At 38.9% G+C, this 23,968-nt stretch overlaps 1 protein-coding gene across 1 annotated transcript in view; it reads left to right on the plus strand.

Moving 5' to 3' along the window:
* Positions 1-23,968, plus strand: part of acap3b (ArfGAP with coiled-coil, ankyrin repeat and PH domains 3b) — a 55,730-nt gene that overhangs the window by 25,725 nt on the left and 6,037 nt on the right. Inside the window, exons 3-17 of the mRNA XM_026935574.3 lie at positions 950-1,066; positions 1,332-1,385; positions 9,057-9,115; positions 9,208-9,391; positions 10,903-10,947; positions 11,118-11,213; positions 13,367-13,441; positions 14,774-14,785; positions 21,199-21,311; positions 21,397-21,448; positions 21,570-21,670; positions 21,789-21,900; positions 22,447-22,655; positions 23,662-23,731; positions 23,833-23,927. Of these exons, the coding sequence (XP_026791375.1) occupies positions 950-1,066; positions 1,332-1,385; positions 9,057-9,115; positions 9,208-9,391; positions 10,903-10,947; positions 11,118-11,213; positions 13,367-13,441; positions 14,774-14,785; positions 21,199-21,311; positions 21,397-21,448; positions 21,570-21,670; positions 21,789-21,900; positions 22,447-22,655; positions 23,662-23,731; positions 23,833-23,927 (1,394 nt within the window). The remainder of the gene's footprint in view (positions 1-949; positions 1,067-1,331; positions 1,386-9,056; positions 9,116-9,207; positions 9,392-10,902; positions 10,948-11,117; positions 11,214-13,366; positions 13,442-14,773; positions 14,786-21,198; positions 21,312-21,396; positions 21,449-21,569; positions 21,671-21,788; positions 21,901-22,446; positions 22,656-23,661; positions 23,732-23,832; positions 23,928-23,968) is intronic.

Here is a 23,968-nt window from a genome sequence, read left to right on the forward strand (position 1 = left end):
TTCATTTTATCATCTTTGTTCAAACTAACTATTCATTCTTAAACTGAATGATGTCCGTGTAAAATACTGAATATTTGGAATGCATAAAAATATGCAAGGAACTAAAAAAACATGACGGGAAAATAATCAATGACACAGTGGCATGATACAGCCCAAGGTGAAGGAGAGTTACAGTTACCACCCTGATGTTGATTATCTTCCAATAACAGCACAACCTGTAGTGTTTTATTCCTCTGATACCACAGCAATTTGGCAATGCTTTATTTTAAGCATGACACACTGTATGTTTTAGCTGTTTATAGTTACATCTAATGTTGTGCAACATCCATGAAATAAGTTAGTTCCTCTTATAACTTACATTATAGCAGCTATAATGTTATGACAGCTTTCTCTCTTGAGTTTAATAAGACAAAAAAAACTTAGCTTGTCATGTTATTGCAAAAATCGTCCATCCTGAAGACCTCCTTCTGTCGAAAAACTTAAAGGAACAGCTTTACCTCTGACTGTTACGAAGTAGTGACTCTGGAGACTCCTTCCAAAAATGCTAAATAAATCATTTATTTGTTTAAAAAACCCTAAAATATGGAGTAAAAGTACATTACTCCACAACATCTAATAAACTCATTATTACAACAGTATAATTTAATTGGCCGCCTTCTGCCATTGACATAACCTGTGTGTGAGTGTGTCTGTGTGAACTGCCCTTCCTGCTGCGTGTGTGTATGTGTATTAAGCCACACTGCAGGCTAGCACCTAATCAGCATTGACTGGTTTGTGTTTATGCGAGCGCTTGCGCATGCTGTGAGGTGATAATTGCAGGGTGATCCAGGAGCAAACACATTTAAGAATGCTATAATTTCAGTGTCAACCCTAATTCTCCTTCTCCTCTACCGTCCCAACATTAAACCTTGTGACGTCAGGCGTCTCTCTCGCTCTTTCTCTTCATCAGCTGGTGAAGCTGTGCAGCGGGATGATCGAGGCTGGCCGGGCGTACACCAATGCTAATAAACTCCTTATCAATGGCATTCGAGACCTTTCGCACCACTGCAAGGAGGAAATGATCTCTGTAAGTTATGTATTCTTTCACAATGATACCCGAAACTGGAACAGTTGTAAAACAAATACATTTGCACTACAAAACAAATTCATGACAAAGATTTGGAGTAGTGACTACATCTAACAACACCTGTTAAGTATAGATAATAGTTTTAGCTCATTTCTATAATCATCTCCGTCCTGTTCACTAATAGAATGATCTAAATTGGCTCATCCTGAGAGGCTGTAATCTCAGGGTGTATAATATTGTGTATCTATTTGTGTGTGTTTTGTAGGAGTTTCTGGAGAAATGTGGAGAGAGCCTTCAGGAAATCGTCAACTACCACATGGTGAGTCATTAGAGCTCTGCTCCCTTGGTTGCCACAATGCACACACCTTAATAAAAATGATATGCTGATATACATACATACAGTGTGTTCCTATAGAAATGGCATAATGATCCATAATTTCCTGTGAGGCGAGCATGTCTCCTGGGTACTTTACTGTGAAACCTTGTTGCTTAGGCTGAAATTTATGGGAAAAAAAGCCTAATTACTTGGCTTTACATGCAGTGTTTCACCTCACGTCTGCCTGATGTGTTCCACATGCTTCCCGTTTATGCTGATATAGAGTTAGTTACATGCAGTGTGCCTTAGATTGGTTCAAAGGAATGTCTCGGCAAAAAAAAAAAAAAGAAGAAGAAGAAGAAGAATTTCTACTTATACCATGTTTGTTGTCTGATGTTTTGCACTTAGGTTACAAGGCTAATGGGCTGTACCTATAACTATCTCACTGGGTAGCAAATGTACAAATGCTCAAAAGTAACTTTTTCACATAAACAGCTCCAGGTTTCCCAATTGAAGCTTGAGCTTAGATTACCATCTGTGCGGAGTTTCACATGTTCTCTTCGTGTCCATGTGGGTTTCCTCCAGGTTCTCCGGGTTCTTCCCACCTCCCAAAGTATGGCAGTATGTGGATTGCTAAATCTGTGTGTATTGCCTTGCAATGGATTGGCATCCCACCAGAGTGTATTCCCACCTCACAAACCTAGTGTTCCCAGGATAGGCTCTGAATACAGCTGGATAATGTGCTTATTGAAGAGGAATGAAAGTAGGGATAGTCTGTATTTATCAATTAAGATTCAACGTTCAAGACTGAACTATTTCCAGCTTTCCAGTATAATTCTTTCTTCCAGCTTTGGGAGATAGAGCCTAGGGGATGGAATAACTCCAAACTGCACTATGATAAAAGTGATCCCGGGTGTCCAGTATGGCTGCATCCATAATGTTACACACCAAGTCTGTGTGACACACAACGCTTAAGAAATAGGTGCAATTTGATGCAGATACAGAAAAGATTTTGGGTGAGATAAACTTCAATTACATGTTATCTAGCCAAGCATATCTTGGCTAATAGGTCACAATGGGATAGGAGGAAATTTGTGTGAATTAGATTTTTTTCATTTAAGGTAACTTTTGGCTAGATTTGATGAACTGGAATGAAATGGAATATGCTCCATTTCTTTGTTTTCAACAAATCATAAAAACCGATCTGTAAGTTTAATGTCAGATTTGTCTAACTGAAGCTGATCCCCGATTAGGATGAAAGGCTACCTTTTACCCAGAATGCATTAGTTATAACTAAAAGAGAACAGTTGCACTGCTGCAAAGGGTATCATTTCATCTTTTTGGTTATGTTTTCAATAAATCATGAATTCCTCCTTTGTAACCAATCACAGTGTATCTTGAACTTGATGGAAAGATAATGTATTATATTTCATTTATTTCAGCAATTTATCAAGCTTTTATGTGTATGATGAGATCAAGTGACAGTTGCGTGGAGGAAAGACGCGATTCCTTTAATCTGGAAGTCAGATATGGAATATATTGCTGACACAGAGAAAGTTCTTTTCCTGTTTTTGAGAGCTGATATAATTGGAAACACAACACATGAGAAAGAGAGAATGAAAAAAGAGGAGGAAGACAGAGGAAGCGGTTGTATATAGGTTTTAAATAACTTAGCATTTTGCTTTTTTGTCTGATTTCTCCTCTGAATCCATTGAGAGCTTCGCTGTTTCTTCTTAAATGTCCCCAAATCACCCAGTGTCACTAATTAGGCTTCGTTTGTTTTGTTCAGCACACACAGAACAAGTACCTGTAGCACAGCAGAGCTGACTGGCTTTCTGGAGCAGAGGAAATTCCTTGGTTGGGGAATAAAGGGCCTGTGGCTTTTTAATTGTCAGCCCAAAAACTGCTGATCCTTTCCTTCAGGTCTAGCACCGTATTTTCCTGTGAGATTTTGCCACCACTGTGCCGTTTTTATGGAGCAAGTTTATTCCTGTGATAAATTGTTTTGTGCAGATGCGGTAGAGACGGTGCATTCCTGGGGCTGAGCATGTAGGCGTGATGTTTTCAGGTCATAGGCTTACGGGTATGTGTAACGTGTTTACAGAGTCGCAGTCCTTTGATTTCACTAAAGTCGGTTAAAGCGTCCAATTGATGATGACAGCTATCTGGCTTTTCTGTCTCAGGTCACTGCTGTTTTTGAAGTGCTATTTGGGCTATTGCGTTACAAAATGATTGATGGTTATTCCTAATCCCTTTCACTGTCTCCTTTCTATTTACCACCCAGACCTGAGAAGATGCTCCTGAGCAGAAAGGCCATCAGTTTAATTCACTCTTGTCTCTGTCTCTGGGTCACAGCAGTTAACCTGCAACTCTGTAAATCACAGGCCCGGCGGTTTGCAATAGATCTAATCTCTCTGCCTCATAAATCCAGAGACCTTGGTTGCAACCTGATGTCCGCTTTACACCACGAGGGCTTTGTGTATGTGTGTGTGTGTGTGTGTGTAACTAATGTGAGGTTTGGTGTCCAACCCTTCAATTCAAAGATTTGGATCACAGCTTATTTATTGCATATATAAGCCAAATGCTGTTTCTTCATTCGTCCTTTATCCTCATCACTAGAGGTGCTGGATTACAGAGTTATAAGGCATAAAACACAGGGATGTGTCCTTCCTGTACAGGACTAGAGAAGCAGATCTTTTTGCCAAAATTGGTACAACCAGGAAAATGAAAACTTCTCCACCTAGTTGGCTAAAAACTACTGCTGTTGTCTGGCACATAGTCAGACTGTGATCCTGTGAGGAAAGAGGATTGTTGGCAGAGAAAGAGTGGTGGAGATGTGTGTTTCTCACCTCGGCTGTAAAGGTGATGCCACTACTGTGCTCGGTGCTACGCTGAAAGAGCTAGAGACCAAAATGCTGTTGGTCTGGAACCAAGAACTAGTGACAGCAGAGGCTGGGGAAAGCTTCATTTTAGCACCACAACAACACCTCTAGCAATTCATTTACATTAATTCGTCTTTATCCTGGTCAGGGTTGGCAGCCTATCCCAGGAACACTGGGCATGAGTTGAGAATACACCCTGGATGAGATATCAGGGGGCAATTTAGCATAGCCAGTCCACCTACCATCATGTTTTTGGGAGGTGTGAGGAAACTGGAGAACCCAGAGGAAACCTGTGTGGACATGGGGAGAACATGTGAAACACCATACAGACAGTAGCTCGAACTCTACTGAACCAGGGACCATGGAGTTGTCAGGCAACAGCGCTAATGTTTTGCCACCATGCTGCTCAGCTGATTTACATGAATGCTTTAATATAAAATACATAAGAGTAACAATGTACTATTTGGTCTTGTGCTACATTCACATCATATAGGATTAACCGTAATTACCACCTATCAAGTTTTTGTCAAATAATGAAGGTGCAGATGGATGCAACTGCCGGTTAAGCATAATATTTAATGCACGAAACACGGATAAACTAATCCAAACTGTACGGTCAAAACATCAAAACGTCAAAAACAGGCCAAAAGGTCAGGCGATCAGTAAGCAGGGTAAACTAGACAGGACAAAGGCAAAAACCGTGAGACAGATCAGATCAAAATCAGAGAAGCAAAACAGGAACAAGAGGCTTGGTATAGTCAGGTGTACAAGACAAAGCTGAGTGTATACTTCGCAAAACATGAATGGATGAGAGTCTCTGTTTGAAGGGTCCATATGTGTACGTATATGGGTGTGTGTGTGTGTGTGTGTGTGTGTGTGTGTGTGTGTGTGTGGCTGATTGAATGCAGGTGTGTTCAATCAGAAGCTTGGTGATTGAGAGCAGGACTTCTCTGAGTTCTCTGACCAGTGTCAAGTGATTAGCAAGCTGTGCATTCAAAGATATGCAGTCTTAAAATAAGTTAAACTATTTGCTTTACATTGCAGTTTATAAGGAATTTCAAAAAATAAAATGTACAACCCACTTTGATAAATAAAATGTATAAACCGAAGAGATGTGCTAATGCTTAACATGAACAGAACTATTTGCTAATAGTTTACCCCCACCTTTTTTTCCTAGTAAACGAAGTGAAATCGCACTGACGGCAGAATGACAAGTTCTCCGTTTCCCCGAAATTCTTCCACATGATGTAAGCAGAAGAAGTAGGAGCTACATTATTAAGGCTAATACTAGGGTTAATGCTACGTCTTTGGGCTGTATATAGACTTTCTCAAAGCCAGAGCTAATAATAATAATAATATTATTATTTTGACTCAGAGGAGCAGCTCAAATGATTTTAATGACCATCAAGATACATGATCGGTGCTGAGGGTTCTGAAAAATACTCTAGAAAAAATAGCAAACTTTTAAAAAATCAGCTATGAAATTAAATAAGACTTAGAATGCTAATGCACTGTAAGAAAAATGGCTTTGCACAGATACAGGCAAAATTAAAAACATTAAGACATGTATCCCTATTTGTCATCTTGTGCATAATAATTATCAGTGATTATGTCTTTATGCTGTGTATAAACACTGAAGTATTTAGCTTTGGACGGTAAAATATGTTCTCAGACAGAGATAAAAGTAACAAGTATTGTTTTTACGCTACATGCTTATGTTGTGGTTCAGTGAGAACCTTAATACTCTTTAGGAGTGTTGCGCAACCCCTCGCTTCACATTTCTCACGCTGACTCAAACAGACCTTCATTTATGCCATCAAGAGTGTAGGCGCTGCCATCCCCAGATGAGAGATGTAAGATGAGCCCGGATCATGGCTGGGATCAGTGCTCAATCTCAGTTTATTTACTGTCTGCGGCGGCGGAGGGACCTGATTGCATAACAGCGGCTCTTAGTCACCCGCACAGTCGTCATCTTTGCACCAACAGGAAAACTCCCACAAGCCAAGCTGGTGTTGTTTTACGACAGCTTGCTGTGCAGTTCGAATCGGCGCAAATCAATATTGAATTTCACAGGAAATCACGCGCCATGGAGGTCTCACAAAATAACAAAACATCTTCGAATTCTGCATTTCAAAGAGGCCAGTAATTATGTCACAGGCCTCTTTGACAGTCTTCGCTCTAAGGTGTAGGGTTTCTCACAGTAAACATTCAGAAAGACGTTGGCATGATTTTTAGCCAAGGAGTGACCTTGACCTCGGACCTTCGTGACCTTTCTAGGTTTGGAATTCACATCTTGCTTCCACAGGGAGTCCTGAGGTTTTGTTTTTGTAGCCATTTCTATGTTTTCTTCACAAGCTCATGGTGGTGGAGCTGTGACTGTATGGCACATGTTGTAAACTCCAGCAGTGCAAGGTCATTTTTCAGTTTTATGAAGCAATTTCCAGAACGAAATCAAACAAAATGCTGAAAGAAAGAGTGAAGTAGGAGTGGACTGTTTGTCGGTTAAGTCTCTGACTTTGCTCTAGAGCCTTTTGAGATAGCTTGCTTCTTTTGGAGTCCAGTTGGAGACTTTTATGAGCCTTGTTTTCTTTCTGATGTGCAACTTAACATGCAAGTTAAACCAAATTTTGCATGCCTGTCATAAATGTATCTCGTTTGGTTTCTCTCCCTGAGAAAAAAAACTTGGATTTAGATTTGGATTGAGGTTCCACATGTGGGTAGCACTTGCAACATCTTGGCGCAATTAATGATCTTCCAGTTCCAGGTCTCCTCTGTTCCGCTTCTGCTCATTCTTTATGTCTCTAGTGATTTCTTCATCTCTCTTTCATTGCCTCTTTCTTTTCCTGGAGGTTATCTGAGGTTCTGTAAAGGCACCTCAGTGCGCTACTTCTTTGTAACTGCGATGCGTGAGCGACCGGTTGCTGCTGCGTATTAATGCTTGGCGCTACATCAAGGAGCCTTGGTGCTCTCTCTAAAAGCTTTAGGCTTCAGGCCACAATGAAACTCACACTTTCTTCCTTGCTTTTGCTTTCATGCTCTCTCTTCTCTCATTCATCACTGTCTTAATTACAATTTCACCACAGAATACTAGATGTGGTTCATTGGATCTCGTCTTCAGCAGATTTCTCTATTTTCCCAATAATGAGAGACATAAGGATATGACATACAGATTATGACAGAGAGAGAGAGAGAGAGAGAGAGAGACAGGGAGGGAGAGATGGAGGAAGCATGCAAAATATATCCAGAGATGCAGAGGAGGGTGTGAAAATGAACGAAAGAGAGTAAATGTTGGCGAATGCAGATTGAAGAGCCTGAAATGGCACCGGAAACCCAGTCCATTTTGTTGTCTGACGTAATCGCACAGCAGTAGGGAGCTGTTAACTACTCACATCCACATATACTGGCTAATTAAATGAAACAGAGAGCAACCAGCTTCAGATCGCCTGTGCGTAATGGATGGCTGCTGTGTAGTGGCTGTTTCTGGGTTTAGTGGTAGGGAAAATGCTGATTGTAGTCTAGGATCCTTAAGGAATGGGAAAGGTTAGGATGCAGTGTAATAACGCTAGTGATTAGCATTTCAGATTTATTTGTAATTTATATATCTCTCACATTTTCCTGTTTGCAATTTTCCTTGAAACGTGATAAAAGAACGATAGATTCTGTATCTTATATAATGTCAACTTCACAACAGAGCCATATATGCAAAGATGAACTAATGTTTTGCATCCTGTTTTCCTCGTATCTGTCTCATTTATTTATGAGCAAGCTTAGCATGTGACATGGTGTCACGAATTCCCCCTTTCAGCACTCGATGCAGTTCCACGTGTTGTTTGCACTTTGTTTGTTTTGCTGTGCGCATTTGTTTCAGTTCTAGTCCTGTCACTGCCACTTTACAGGTGAACTATTGTGTTCACCTGTTCTGTGTTTAGTCCATGATTAGTATGTCTTTTTATACACTGTTTTGTTATATGTTTGCAAAGTCATACTGTGCAATTCTAGCATTACGTCCAAGGCTCGTTTTTTTTCTATTTCCAGTTCTGTGTGAATTATTTCCTGCTCTTGACCGAGGAATCCTTCTATTCATTTATGGATCATGCTAGTTTGTTGCTGTCTGCCTGTGTTCTGTCCCCTGCTTGCATCTCTGACAACAATTCATGGATTGAACAGGTTGAGTTTTCACACTTGTGTCCAGCCTTCACAGACTCATGTTACACATGGAGACATGTTTCCCTTAAGCTCCTTCATTTTTGGTCCAGTGTAGATTATTGTCTGGTTCTTTCTCTATTTGCCCTCAATGAGACATTATTTTAGACAAAAGTCCCAGACTCTGTGCTTTCCAGCACCCTGTTCCCTTTTATTTCATGCATCCACTTCAGCATAGAGCTTGATACAAAGCTGAAAAGAGGAAATGAGGGAGATGGGGGTTTGAATAAGAGTAAGGTGTGTCAGGGTTAGTGCTTTCTTGGTTTTGCAATTGCAACTTTGCCATCTAGTGGTCATATGTGGTCATATACTGTGAAGATCTGCTGTATAGCCTAAGGCTGGGGAGCCACTGAGCTGCACAATTTCACACTCTAATAGTTAAACCCTGGGTCAGGTGTGTTGGGAGCATGAGAACATTGGGATTTAACCTGGTGGTCCCAGAGTTTTGAATTTGCTCCAGAGTTATGGTCATTTAACACAAATGCTTGGTTTATTTCTACTAAATGTTGGAAAAGAACTGTTACCTTAATCAAATGTTAAATAATACATCAATCCGAAATTTATGGATATTTTCCTTTGTCTCCTGTAGATCCTCTTTGACCAGGCCCAGAGGTCCATTAAGCAGCAACTGCACACTTTTGTCAAGGAGTAAGTAGGTTTTTTTTTTTAAAGAATCCCCTATTTTATTTCCATAATCACTCATTCCCCTTCTCTAATGATTCTTTCTTTCCACCATGCAGGGATGTGCGCAAGTTTAAGGACACAAAGAAGCAATTTGACAAGGTGCGGGAGGACATGGAGATAGCACAGGTGAAAAATGCTCAGGCTCCTCGCAACAAGCCACACGAAGTGGAAGAAGCCAGCAGTGCACTTATCGTGACCCGGAAGTGTTTCCGACAACTCGCCCTCGACTATGTACTACAGGTGACTAACCAACCAAAAAAAGCAAAAACATGGATCCAGTATTAAAAATGAGCAGACAGATTTATTAACAAGCCAAAACACTGTCCAAAGCTCAATGTTATAATGATAGCTATGGTCAAACACAGTATCCAATCAAAGGACAAATCGAAAGAGTAGGCAAGGCAAAGGTCAAAACACGAGAACGGCAATCACAGTATACACGGTTCAGACCATGACTAGGATTGGCAAGACTTCGCAATTAGGCAAAGCATGTGTTGGCTTTGAATACTCTATTTAGCAGGAAGTAACCTGGAAGTAGTAGTATGGCCTGACATATACACTCATGAGGTTCAATTTTCCATGGTAACAGTGATCAGACATAAGATTCCTTCCCTGCTCAAAAATATTGTGTCTCCTAGCCAGGAAACCTTTTGTCGGTTTAGCACATTGTACTCATTTTCACTTGAAGACACTGTCATTGTTGTCAGCATGTCTCTAGATATGAGTGACATAAGTTATCTGTGACTGAATTGATTTGGGTTTGTTGTTACTTTATTAAAAAAAAACTTGCATCCAGATCTTTAGCAACAAGTGCAGTGACTCAGCTCTAATCAGTGCAAAGCATATCATTTAAAGCTCATTTAAAGCATATCTTGGTGGACTTACCTTAAAGGAATACTCCCATGCTTTTCATCTTAATCTATGGCATCTGTAGTGCATGTGGGATTACAGCAGACAAGAATTTCCACGCACTTCCTTGTACTGATAAAAGAACAGAAAACCTATTATCTACTGTAATGGAAGTCTAAGGGCAGTTGTCGTCGCAATAACTAAACATTTAAAATACTTGACTATATAACACAAATTCAAAACTACAACCCTAATATTAAAATACTTAGGATGCGATATACATGACAGAAAGTGTTTCAAGTCAAACATTTTCTTATGTAGTTTTATAGAAAAGAAAAAATACAGTAAAAAATAATTTGTTCAAGGTTTTGTGGGAATATATAAAGATTTACAGCTTCAATTTGAAGATTTAGCTGTAAATCGGTATTGCATTCATGAAAGCATTCTACAGAAGTACACTTTAATTTTAATTGCCCTTAGACTTCCTTTATAAGTCAGCTCCAGTAAACAAGTTCTCTGTTCTGTTATCAGTACAGGAGTAATTTTGACATTATTGCTCAGGGTAATCACGCATACAGCATAGATATGCTAAAGAGAATTTGGGTTGAGTGGTACGGATTTAATATAAATGAATATTAATATATAAATATAAATAAATATGAAATGTTAAGTTTTTTTGGTGCTTGTTTTTATTTATTAGATTTACTTCTGTCTAGGTCTATGCTGGACTTTACTATGTTCTTAGACTACCAAAGGTGTAATCTTGGTAACGCAGAGTTTGCAGTATTTCTTCGCTCCACTGAGTGGCGCAGTAGTATTTGTAAATTGTATTCTGGTGCATTTGCTCAGATTAGTCTTTGCATGCTGCTAAGATGTCTTAACTAAGCTCATTTTCTCCACAGATCAACGTTTTACAGGCGAAAAAGAAGTTTGAAATCCTAGACTCGGTGAGTGATTTCCTTCTTTCTAGGCTAAAATAGGTTATAAATACAGCAACGTGAGTGAACACATTGCAGCTAAGGACACAAATGTTGTGTCTATACTTCACAGTTTCAGCACCAGTGATGGAATAGTGCCCTCTCTCTTTCTCTGATCCTTCCTTCCTTGCCTTTCATAGATGCTGTCCTTCATGCATGCACAGTACACGCTGTTCCAGCAGGGATACAACCTTCTGGATGAGCTCGACCCGTACATGAAAAAGCTTGCTGCTGAGGTGAGGTGTTGCTTCATCATGTGGTCCACATGAGCTACACACCAACACAGACCTAATGAGTTAAAAGAAGGATTAATCTGTTCCCTGGCAGCTTCTTCAGACCGTGTGGGGTGGATTATACAGTACTTAGTAAGAGAAGATCTGCTAATCCAATACTACCAAGTGCTGCAGATGCTGAAAAACTGATGAAGCATATGGTGTTTATGTGAACAGAATATTTAGAATTTAGCTTTACACAAGGGCTATACATAAAGCATCAATATTGTATTAATACTATACCCCAATGCTGTTGAATTCTCAGATCTGATTGGTTGGAAGGCTTTGGTTAATTGTCTATAACAGCAGCTCTGATAATAGTTCCAGCTGCACTTTATTAATTAATGTGCTTGTTTAACACAGTATGTTATAATTTCTATAGTAATAACTTACACTGGGAGTTGTATAGTGGATTAAAGGAACATGTAATTGTTGCAAGAAGATGATTTAGCATTTTAGATGATTTAGAGATGATTTAGCATTTTTTGATGGGGTCTCTAGTGTCTGAGTTAAAACTATTCCTTTAAGTTTTCCGATACAAGAAAGCCTTCAGGACTAACAGTCTTGCGGATTCTCAGTAACATCTTAATAAATTCAAGGGAGAAAAAAGGAGGCAAGTGAGGAAACTGTTTATAGCTGTTGTAACATAAGTGATAACAGGAACTCGCTTGTTTCACAGATGTTCCACAACATTAAAGTAACTACAAATGGATAAAAAGGGCAATGTGTTGTTCTTTCATAAGTAACAAAAATTGTTTGTGTTGGCAATTTGCTGTGGCATAAGATGAAAAAAAGCACTTTGTTGTTGATTTTCCTATAACAGTATGCTTCAAATTGTTTTATTCCTTATGTAAGTAGCAACTGAGTCAAATTAAATTTTGATAATTAATGAAATAAAGATGTTTCAACAGAGATATTTTTAGCATGTAAATTAATTCTTGTTATTGTGTGTAGCCAAGTCACTTCCTCAAGTCCAAGCCGAGTTAAAGGCTGCATTCACACAGCAGGCAAAAGTGGCCTAAATCCAATTTACTAACCAAATCTGATTTTTTTTGTTAGACTGTTCACACTATGTCTTCGATGTGGCCTGTATCTGACGTTAGTCTGAACAGATCACGCTTCTAAACTGACCCACATGCCCGAAGGAACAATGTGTCACGTGATGTGTTCAAGCTCACTGTAAAAAGGGCACATTATTCAACCACTTCTTTGGTTCGTGTCCTTGATGTCTTTAAATTTTGTTTTTAAACTTTCACATTTACAGCATTTGGCAGACACCATTATCCAGAGTGACTTACATTTTATCTCAGCCTGGCAGTACTGGGATTTGAGCTCACCACCTTCTGACCAACCTCTTAACCACTGAACTACTACTACATCTTTTAACTTTCCTTTGGCACTTCAGCCAGGTTCTCCTTTTGCCACGTTCAGACATTTCTTTTGAGATCTCTTCAGATATAGAGCAGTTGCGATATGTGCCTTCTAATCACCCCAAATGTTTATGAGGTCTGTTACCTCACTATCCTACCACTGAAATTCTCCTTCACTGTTATCCTTCATCTTTCCTACCCGATAGCGTGAAATTATGGATTGAAGTTGCATGAATTCCAACCTGACTGATACGTATCTGATTTCATTTCCAAATGAAAGTCGCCCAAATCGGAATCGAAAATGTCAGATTCAATGTGTTTTTTGCTGTACACACACCATACAAGTAACAAATCGGTGTCACATTTGAAGAAAAAGACTGGATTTGGCCACTTTTGCCTGTTCTGTGAAAGTAGCCTAAGTAAAGGTAAACGTTTCTGATTTGCTACCCAAGTAAAGTCCAAATTGGGGTCTCAGGATGGGAAGTGAAATTCCTTCATGTTAAATAGACTTTCAAATCCAAGTCAAAGTCTAAGCCTCATTAAAAAGTCATTAATAAGCAAGTCCAAGTCCAGGACCTGAGTACTTTGGACAATAATACAATAATATTTACTATTACTAGCAGCTACAAAACTGAGAACTGATGCTAAAAAACTCCCCTGTACATATATAAATGTGTGTATGGGCTCTGGTGGGTATGTATGATGTATGAGGTGTTTACTCTTCTGCTGTGTGTGTCCTGGCTGCAGCTGGATCAGCTGGTGATCGACTCGGCCATGGAGAAGAGAGTGATGGAGCACCAGCATGCCATCATCCAGCAGCGGGTAAGCGCCGCTCGTCTTTCCTCTCATTTCAGCCAGTGTACATCAGAAATACATGTCTGTATGATCCAGAAATCTGATATGATTGGGCTCAGTGATCATGTGATTGGATATCACACTGTGAGTGCCTTTTTCTCTTGCTCTTAGTATCAATTAATAATTTGGAAATTCTGGCTGATTCTTGGGGGAAGATCCAATCCAGGCAACATGAGAAACTGTGTTTCAATGACAATTTTTGAAGTTATGATCAAATACCTAGAATGATAAACTGTCTGCATGACTACCTTATCAAGATCGATCATTTTAACGTATTGCAGTATTTGTTTTTAAAGGTCTATTATGTAGAATTTTATCAACATACAAATAAAGTACAGTTCCCTGACTAGCCTAGGGACTTTGGACCTCATGACACACACAAACACACACACACACACACACACACATGCCCACACTATTTGCCACCCAGGCACTGACCATCTGTTAGCACATTGCTAGCCAACAGGGCATTGGTATACTGAGCCAGCTAAGTTAGCTCCTGAATTTGTATTCACAATTTCATAATAATCATTTCCCTTCAATGTATTTTAGTCCAAAATGTATTCAATTGAACTTTCACCTGATTTTAATCTGCATCCACAAACTGTCCCTAAAAACCCCATGTCCCTGAATCTTCTTATATTTGGAAGAGATCACACATTGCTATGAAATTACTCATTGATGGAAACATAGTGATGCTGTGCGTTTAAAGGAGCCGTTTGTAATTTTAGAGTCCTCTGCCATCTGTGAGGCAAATTGCAGCTGACAAAACATTGTCAAGCCTTCCCCAGCTGATCCCACATCCCCCTGTTGAAACTACATATGCCAGGGAAGAATACAACTCTAGGTGCAGCTCAGAAAAATGAAACTAGTCATATACATTGCATGGCAATAATGTGAATCAAAGGTATATTTAGTTATATTTAGTTATATAGTATTATAGGTCTAGAACACTTTTAAAATGTTACTAACTGTACCTTTAAAGGAAAATGTCAACATTTTCCAGCTTTTGCCCTTTAAAATGATCTCAGGTGGCTTCTAGAAGGAGTAAACATTGTGATATATTTAATATTTAAAGAATCATGTTGGAAAAGGGGCAAGTGTGTAAGGACAGAGGTTTTATAAGATTAAAAAACAGTATGTTCATTGATTTTTATATATATTCAATGGAATGATGATATTTTATGCCTACATATAAAATATTAAAAAGTTTGATTGTGTGTTTCAGTTAAATAATTGGCTTTCTCTCTGTGTCCTCTCTCTCTCTCCATGATTTTCTCCTCCGTCCTGCCTCCATAGACTTTGATGCAGGTAGGAGACTTTCCCTCTTTTTTAACCTCACTATAACTGATTTCTAATCAGTTTGTTTGTATGTTTGTAAAATGTTTGTACACTGTTGTGTATGCATGTACAGATTATACTGAGGCTTATATGTCACATTTATATCCAAAACCTGCAATATGTGACCGAGAGGCTTATTTATTGTAAATATGTGTGATTCATACTCTGTGTTATAAAATACTGATTTATGTGTGTTGCATGCTAAATGTGGTCCAGTGTGTGTGTGTGTGTGTGTGTGTTTGGCTTTGAGTGTGGGAAATGGGAAGATATACAGAGACTGCCCAACAATACATGGGCCATGAATGTATTCATCCTGAATGTTTAAAAGTGAATAAGCACAGGAGGTGGTGTCTGCTTTAGAATAACTTTTACGATGCCGTCTGCCTTTTAGTTTGATCCTTAGTGACTGAGCTGTAACATAAAGCATACACACGCACATTTGCACGAGGGATTAGACTGTTTTGTTTTTTTTTCTATTAAGGGAGGTTGCAGCCTCTATTACTTTCTTGGAATTGGCAAAAAGGAACTGAAATAGAATAATTATAAAATATACCATGAATAAATGCTAAATATAATTGTTGTTATCCTTCCAAATACATCAGTTTTAGATATTTTTTTGAGAAATGAGCAAATCTAGTAACAGGTCAAGGTCAAGCAAGCAAAAAAATCAACAGATCAAGTGTTTTTTGGGCTTCTGGCTCAAATGTAATAGCACTCAACCAATTATTTGTAGCTAATAAATTTTCAAGCAAAATACAAACTTACAGTTGAGGAAGTGGGTGTGAAAGAGGTGTAGTTTCTATGTAGTTGCAAAAAGGTTAAATGCTAGATGGAGCCAAAAAGCGACTTGCAGATTATTTGAGTAATTAAACTTATATTGAACTGTTTCACCCAGACACAAGCATAGAGATTCAAGCACACATTCAATCACAAACTCATGTCATCATTAATTATTTATTTGTATCAGCTGATGGGAAATCAAGTAAGAAAATCTGCTGGTCGGGAGACTTTACAGAGAGACTTGTGATTTTGACATTCTTGTACAACATGGTGGTGTGACTTGCCCTGTGCTCTGTGGTTAGGTAAGGGAGCACCAGGTGCATTCAGGATTAGAGGTAGAGTTAGATTCCAGGCCAGCTTCACTAATTGGAGCAGATGGCACTGGCGCAGAGCTAATCGAGCCAGAGAAATTAAGGTGGCGTGCCAAAAAAACATCACTGTTAAATTAGTGCCACCAACTGTCCCACACATGTGCAATCCAATTCAAGCCCGGCCCTGTATACACACATGTGGAGACTCACAGTGGAGTAGTCCCCCAGGCTACGTCTGCATCATTGAGAATAAGGCTTACAGGTGAAATGAGCCATCTGCGGCGACACAAGGGACGGGGGTTTAGAGGAGGTTTGGTGTTGACTTTGACAAAATAGTGACCGAATTTGGCATTCAGATGCCTTTTTAATCCTCAGTGCCTCAGTGGAAGGATGACCAGACAAGGGCAGAATGATTAATCTTAGGAAATGAAGTGATCCTAGATAAATCAAAGAGTCACACAGAGAAATATACAATAATATGGTTAGAACAGACTAGTATATCGGTCACCAAGGGCATTTTCTACGGCACATTCAAAACCAAGAACCAGCCCAAACAGGAATCAATGCAGTTTAGTGTTATAGTTCATTTCCACCCACAAGGTTCACAGTAACAGTGAGTGCATCATCATTTCAGTACACAGCAGTTCTGTTATTAAGTCCAACATACAGGATGCAGTTGGATTAACATTTTTGATTTGTCTAACCAGTTGTTGCTTTAATTAGTCATTGGTTAGAAATTTTTAGCTGCAACAAAATTACTAAATAAAAGACTTCTTTAAATTTCATTAATTATATCTAGCTGAAAAATCTCACCATGGTGAAAATTATTTTAATTTCAACTAATTGCATGATGAAACCAGGATGTTATCAACAAACTAAGAACTTTCATTAAGCTGACAACCCGTATGATAAAGAAAATAAAAATATTACTATTTGTTCTTTTTGTATTTGTTCTGTACAACTTGTAAAAAAAATGTTGCTAGTTTGATTTTGAAATTAATCTTATATGAGCAAATAAATTGGGACAATGTTGCTTTTGATTTCACAAACACATCATCAGCAAACCAGGCTACTCTGTATTTTTAAATTTTTTTTAACTGATTATTTTGTATTCATGCGTATGGTGTTGCATATTGTTTGACACAGTATCAGCTACAATCAGTGGTTCTAGACCAACCACTAGATAACATTAGTTCCTGTTTGGTAGCAATATTGAGCAGGTACTAAAATCAACACTGGCACCCTTAGTAATGGAATAGTAAAAGAAGGAAAGTCCTGAAACTGTGTGTCAGGTATTAGGTTGATGCTTAGCATGCATCATGTAGCTTCAGTGACTTGCTGTCTCTGAGCTGTCCGTCATGGAGCGGCTGCCATGAGTTCAGGGCTCTTTTATAAAGAAAGTGTGGAGGGATCATAACCTTTATTGACCTCATGACCCCACACAGCTTGATGTTCACTTTGTGTGCCCCCCGGCCTCACACTATATTTAGTAGACTAAGAGCTCTTTAGAGACAATCACCCATATCAGACGTGGATAAATGAGCTTGCATGTTGACATGTTGTCTTTTAGATGCCTAGGTGGCTTTTTAGGTTTAGCAGGTCTTAAATAAACAGCAAGTATCTCTTCACCAACACACCAGCTGAAACAAGAAGCCTGAAGCTATTTCTCAATTGCAGCTGATGATTTGACATGAAAATGTACCATGAAATTATTAGCTTTCCCTCTGATCACACGTTTTCACACTTTTAACAAAGCTACATCTTCACATGATTAATCCCACTTCCTGAGATCAGCAATGAGAGGGCGGTCTCTCTGATTTATCCAACCGATTTCTCAGATTCCTGTGCAGCCCTTTCATTCCATCCCTCCCTCTTTCTCACTTTTGTATGTCTCCGGTGACAGAGTTACGATCTCCCCGGCTGTCTTATCGCCCGTCTCCTGTTCCTGCCCCATGTTACATCTGCCACTCCACACACACGGACATAAACACACATCCGTGCAGTATAATGCACACACTGGCCTTTTCTGTGAGGATAACTTCATTGTGACACCCCTGGGACTCCCTTTTTATTATTCTCCCACAGAGTTATGGTATGTTCAGTGGGGCCTGGCAGCTGTGTGTGAACACGTGTGAACGGGTGCTGTGCAAATATGCCTGATAAAAAAAAAAAAAAAAAGCAGAAATGATAGATTTAGGAACAAATCTCTACATTTTTTGATATTTCTGTTTAATGGGAAATAGTGTATACTAGGGATGTTACTGAATATGAATACATTATTTGGATTGAACAGATATTTGAACAGATATTTGTATTAAACTGGATTGAATGTGTTCTAAATGAATACAAATACAGATATGAATAGGAGATGCACTGTTCACTTTTTGTTGTTGTTGTTTTAAAGCTTCATGTTGAAACTAGTTGTGTTCATGCAAAATTCCCACCCCAAGTACATCTCAAAACCTGCACAAAAACACTCAAAACTAGCCCAAAACTTTCAGGCATTGGACAAGGAATAAACATTTTCTTCTTTTTCTTAGACTTTGCATGGGAAGCTAGTTAACAGTGGTGTGCACGCATTTCTGATTTACTTGTAGAGCTGCCACTCCTACATCCTACACAAACCACAAGGTGTGCACAGGGCAGTATATCTCTGCTGACATCTCCAAAAAGCCACTGTTGTTTTGAAAGCTAGTTAGCTTGCTTACTCCGTCACATTAGATATGAAGATAGCTTGCCAGAAAGCTGGTTCAGGAGTTGAATGAAGTTCTGAAGTTTACGTTCTGCAAATTGCTATTTGTCATTATAATTTAATTTGTGAATGAAAAATCACTTCTTTTTCCTACAGCCTTGTTTTTTTCAGTGTTTCCCAGAAAGAAAAATCCAAATACTAATGCCAAAACAAATATTTGGCACGCTAAGCAATTAAACACACTAGGTGTTACACTCCTAGTGTACTGTCCTGAAATGCATTCAGCTGTAAGGATGTAGGTGTTGTAGACAGAGGCACTACTTTTAAGCATTTTAATTGATTGACTGTTGGGAGAAGGGAAAGCTCAGTTCAGGCAGCATGTTCAGTTCCACATGGGAACATGCCTGCGAGAGTATCAGTGCTGGAAGGAAGTGCATGCACGTGGGGGACTTGCGAGGGGCAATAATGTTTGCTTGATTAAGCAGGAATTGTTTTGTGGACCGCCAGACAGATGGACGCTGGCTATTCCAAAACCAAGTGCCTCCCCCTCCCAACACCACCCCCAGGTCCTTCAAGCTCCGTTTAAGTGCGAGTCTTGCCGCAGGCCGGGGGAGGAACTCTGAGCAAGAGGGCACTCGTAAATCCGCGGAGCAAGCGGTGGCTCTGCTCGTGGCTGTGAAATAATGTGTATGGTCAGGTCAGGGGCTGCTCGCGCAGAAGTAGACAGCTGTATGCTAATCATGTGGACACTGAGCTCCAGAACACGCCAGAGGAGCTGCACTGGAGCAGGTGGCAGCTAAGAAGAAGTGCTGCACATGAGGGTGGCGTCGTCAGTCGCTTTGAAGCCACACTGCTGTAAGGTTCACCTGCATGTTCCTTAACAGAAAGGAGATTCCCATAGCTATATGCTGTAGATTGTTGTAGCTTTTCAAGCTCATTTGAGGAACTCAAGATCTGGAAGATCTTTTCCGATTTCCCAATGCTGCTGGAAAAACTTTTTGTAAAGATGAAGATATTCGGAAAGTTGTGGAGGTTTGATTATGCTTTGGTGAGTTCGACAGTTTACTCATCTCCTTTTTTCTTGCTCTCTCTGTTTTTTTTTAATAAAACAGCTACAGCTGAGTGCATATCTGTAAGCCAATATAAAGAAGACTTACACCAACAAGACTTGTTATGTTGCACAGATATTCCTTCATTATCACAAGTTACAAACCTGGTCAGTTGTTTATGTTAAGATATTAACAGCAACAAATCTCTCTTAATGTGATAGAAATATTTCTTAATAAATTGTATGGTCATCCTTTGCTTTATTTAAGCATCCCCATCCACTTTCCTATCCTCTGAGCATCTTCTGGATCCTTTCAGTGGTTATATTAAGTCCCATTCGTCTTGACATCACTATTATAACTCAAATGTCACACACAGTCTTCTTCAAATCAGGTCTGAAGACCAGTCACAAAACTACTTTCTTGCTTTATTATTTATTCATTCTATCCCAAGTTATTTATTCTGTTGATTTTGGCTTGTTGCAGTGTATAAATTTAAGTTAAAACAATGTAATCCAAGGACCTTTGTTGTTCTAAAATATTAAAAGCACATCACAGATTATGTTTAATGTATGTATTTTGCTAGACGGAAGAATTTCCTGTCTGTATTTTCAAGTGTAACAGCTGCTTTACAGAGGTTTACTGGTCAAAAGCCGCTGTAGATTATGCTTTATGCTTGTGCTAGTTTTCTCCTCACTGATTTTCAGTCAGTGTTTCCTGTATTAAGTGGACTTGTTTTACAGCACAGCATTACTCATACTTAACATTTTAATTAGAGGGGTTGTTTGTGTTGTTCATGTGGCATTAAAGAAATGATTTATGAGCTCATATTTGTATGATATATTACACAGTACCTCACTGCAGCATGTATTAACAAAGCATTTTATCATAAAAGGGCTGAATCCTAATCATTTTCGTTTTTTTATGCTAATAAGTAAACTAAATGAACAAATGTTATTTAGTCTGTCTTCAGTCTGAATGCTTTATTATTAGATATAAAACTTGCTCAATTAATTGCACTTCTCATTAACTGCTTTAACTCCTGGCTTATTATTCAGTTATATACTTAAATTATATTAATTAGTAACTTAAGTGATTATAATGAAGCTAATCAGAAAGTAACATAAAAGAGAAGTCTAGATCCTGGGAGTTTAAGCAGTCATCTCTAAAGATTTATTAGGGCATGTGTGCACTAAGAGCATGTATCATCAGTACTCTTTCAATTCCCCTAATTTTCCTTGTAAATTCGAGTATTTTTTAGATATTTAATATTAGAAAATTGTTATAGAAATGGTAACTGGAGTAAATGATGCACTATTGTTTTGTTAGCTAACTTAAATATTGCGTATATCTATATGTCTTGCATATTGAAAATGTTGTGATATAATATTTATGTGTTTCTCATAACTTAAATGGTGAAAATTAATTTATTATTGTTGACTGATGGTGGTTTGTCTGGCTTTGAGTAGGAAGACCACTAATCATGTTAATAGTGTGACTCAATACTATATCATTAATACTCATGCCATGTGCATTTTATCCTGTAATTTGCAGGACTTCGCCTGTGATGATTCCAAGGTGGAATTTAATGTGGACGCCCCGAATGGGATTGTGATGGAGGGATATCTGTTCAAGCGATCTACAAATGCTTTCAAAACATGGAATAGGTAAAAGGAAGAAATATCAGCTCTTAAACCTCTCAAATCTCCAATATAAACAGAAATAAAAACATTTTTATGCTCCTCTATTCAGGCGGTGGTTCTCAATACAAAACAGCCAGCTTGTCTATCAGAAGAGGCTTAAGGTAACTCCAGTTACAATTTCATGATTATGCACACTTTAATGTAATATATCTAAAAAAAAAAAAGGTATAGTGTATGTAAAAAAAAAAAAAGCATTCTAAAATATATGCATTTCTATTACAGGATGCTCTTACGGTTGTTGTAGAGGACTTGAGGCTTTGTTCCGTCAAACCTTGTGAGGATATAGAACGGAGGTTCTGCTTCGAAGTGGTGTCACCTACAAAGTATGTATCTTAGAACTGTTGGTCGGTATTTTCCGGCATATGCCTGTATACATGTGCATATCTGAGAGTGCATCAGTGTGGGTGTGTGTTTAATAGCCACCATTTTTTGATGTTGCAGAAGCTGCATGTTGCAAGCCGAGTCTGAGAAGCTGCGACAGGCCTGGATTCAGGCTGTGCAGGCCAGCATTGCGTCAGCCTACAGAGAGATCACAGATAACTACTATATAGAGGTTCGTACTCATGCCACTGTCTGCTGCTTTTCAGCATAATCACAACAAGCAGCCACAATGACATTAATTACACAAGCAGCCACAACAACACTGAACAGTGTGGCATGTTGGCAAGAATTTTGTACAGTGCCAACAACAGCATATGAGTGGTGAAATCACAGAATTGAGTGGTGCTTTTAAATGATCAGTCTTCCCTGAAGGTATTTAAATGGTTCAAGCCTGAATCCTAGTTGACAGTTTATACAGTAATATCTTACATGACATCTAAATGCCTGTCTTTGCTTTATACTCGAACTCAGGGTTTACCAAACTCTTTTCTCAGACTTTTAATATGCTAACATTAAGTGAAACTATTGTAATAAATGGTAATTTTGTCAGTTATGTATTTAAAACAATCTATTACCTACCTATTAACTATAAACTTGCAAAAAATGGGTTAAAATGTTGAAGAATTAAATTACTGGGCATTAAATTACTAAGACATTTTTTGGTTCGTACACTCGACCTTTAGGGTTCTAACTGCAGTTTATAACTCTCGCCTCTCAGCGTTTGGACAGAACAGCGTCTCCCTCCACCAGCAGCATCGACTCGGCCAGCGAGCCACGGGAGAGGAGTGTGAGGGGGGAGAGTGTCCTGCAGAGGGTTCAGTCTCTCCCTGGAAATGAGGTGTGCTGTGACTGCGGCCAGGCCGAGCCACGCTGGGCCAGCATCAACCTGGGCATCCTGTTGTGCATCGAGTGCTCTGGCATCCACAGGTAACACCTGGAACGCTCATGATGTCTTACAGCTTTAAACACAAATGGAGCAAGGATCATTGTGCAGTAACTTGAGAGGTAGTGACAATCATTACTATAGTAATTATGATAAGGACAATAATTGTGTAGATTATACATTTTGAAATTAATTTTACTGGCATAGAGTGAACCCTATTGTAATGATCGTTTAGCTTATTATATCCCAGTTCACCAATATATCACAAGACATTGGCTTTTTATTATGGAAAAAAAAAATAAGAATTTCATTGAACCAAAGTACATATGACAATAAAGATCTTGAATCTTGTTTGCACTCAGGTGAAAATAGAAATTTTAAATAGAAATAGAATATTTGCATCCAACCCTGCAGCTGGGTTTTGCAGCTCTGGACTAACACCCGAATTACTCACACCAAAAAAAAGTCCAGTAAAAAAGCCATTATGTCGTATTTCCTGTCATAAAACATGACTGCTTATATATTACTAAAGAATTAACCTGTTGTTTTATCTCAAAGTATCGTTTTAACTGAGACAAACAATAGCAAGATATATAGTTATGAATATAGTTGACTCATCCCTTTGACGCCACCTCTTCTACCTCAACAGGCTCTCTGTAGATTAGCGGCGCCACTCGGCTAATCAGATTAAATCTCTGCCTCCTCTTCTAAAGATAGTGATGGCAGAAGACAAGACATAAAGACACTGAGAGGCATTCAGTATTAGCAGACACAGACAAAACAGAAACTGTAAAGCAGAAAGAAGGAGAAACATCGTCCTGAAGTATTTTAGATAGAAATATAGATAAATACACCTGTATGTAATGGACCTGGCTTTTTGCCAAGTATTCATGATCATTCTTTTGTACTGATTTGTTACCAAGATATGAGCAAAAAGCAAATCCAAACCTTGTGAAATGAATACAGGTCATGAAAGAAAATGAAAAATGCCCAAGTGTACATTGAGTCCAGTGTTTAATTATGCTTTTCTGATTATATGACTCTGTGTAGGAGTTTGGGTGTACACTGCTCAAAGGTGCGCTCTTTAACACTGGACTCCTGGGAACCCGAATTAATGAAGGTAATAAAACTCCTGTCAGCTTTTCTTATTGCTTTGCAATTTCTAGACTGTGAACTTAACACTTCTCTACATTCTCTACCTCTCTCTGTCTCTCAAAATAGTTAATGTGTGAGCTTGGGAACACGGTAATTAATCACATCTACGAGGGAGCCTGTGAAGAAAGAGGTCTGAAAAAACCTGGACCCAACAGCTCGAGGTCAGTTAGCACATGCACATCATGTAAAGGTCGCCTACAAA

Source organism: Pangasianodon hypophthalmus, chromosome 20 (assembly GCF_027358585.1).
Source record: "Pangasianodon hypophthalmus isolate fPanHyp1 chromosome 20, fPanHyp1.pri, whole genome shotgun sequence".
Lineage (NCBI taxonomy): Eukaryota > Metazoa > Chordata > Actinopteri > Siluriformes > Pangasiidae > Pangasianodon > Pangasianodon hypophthalmus.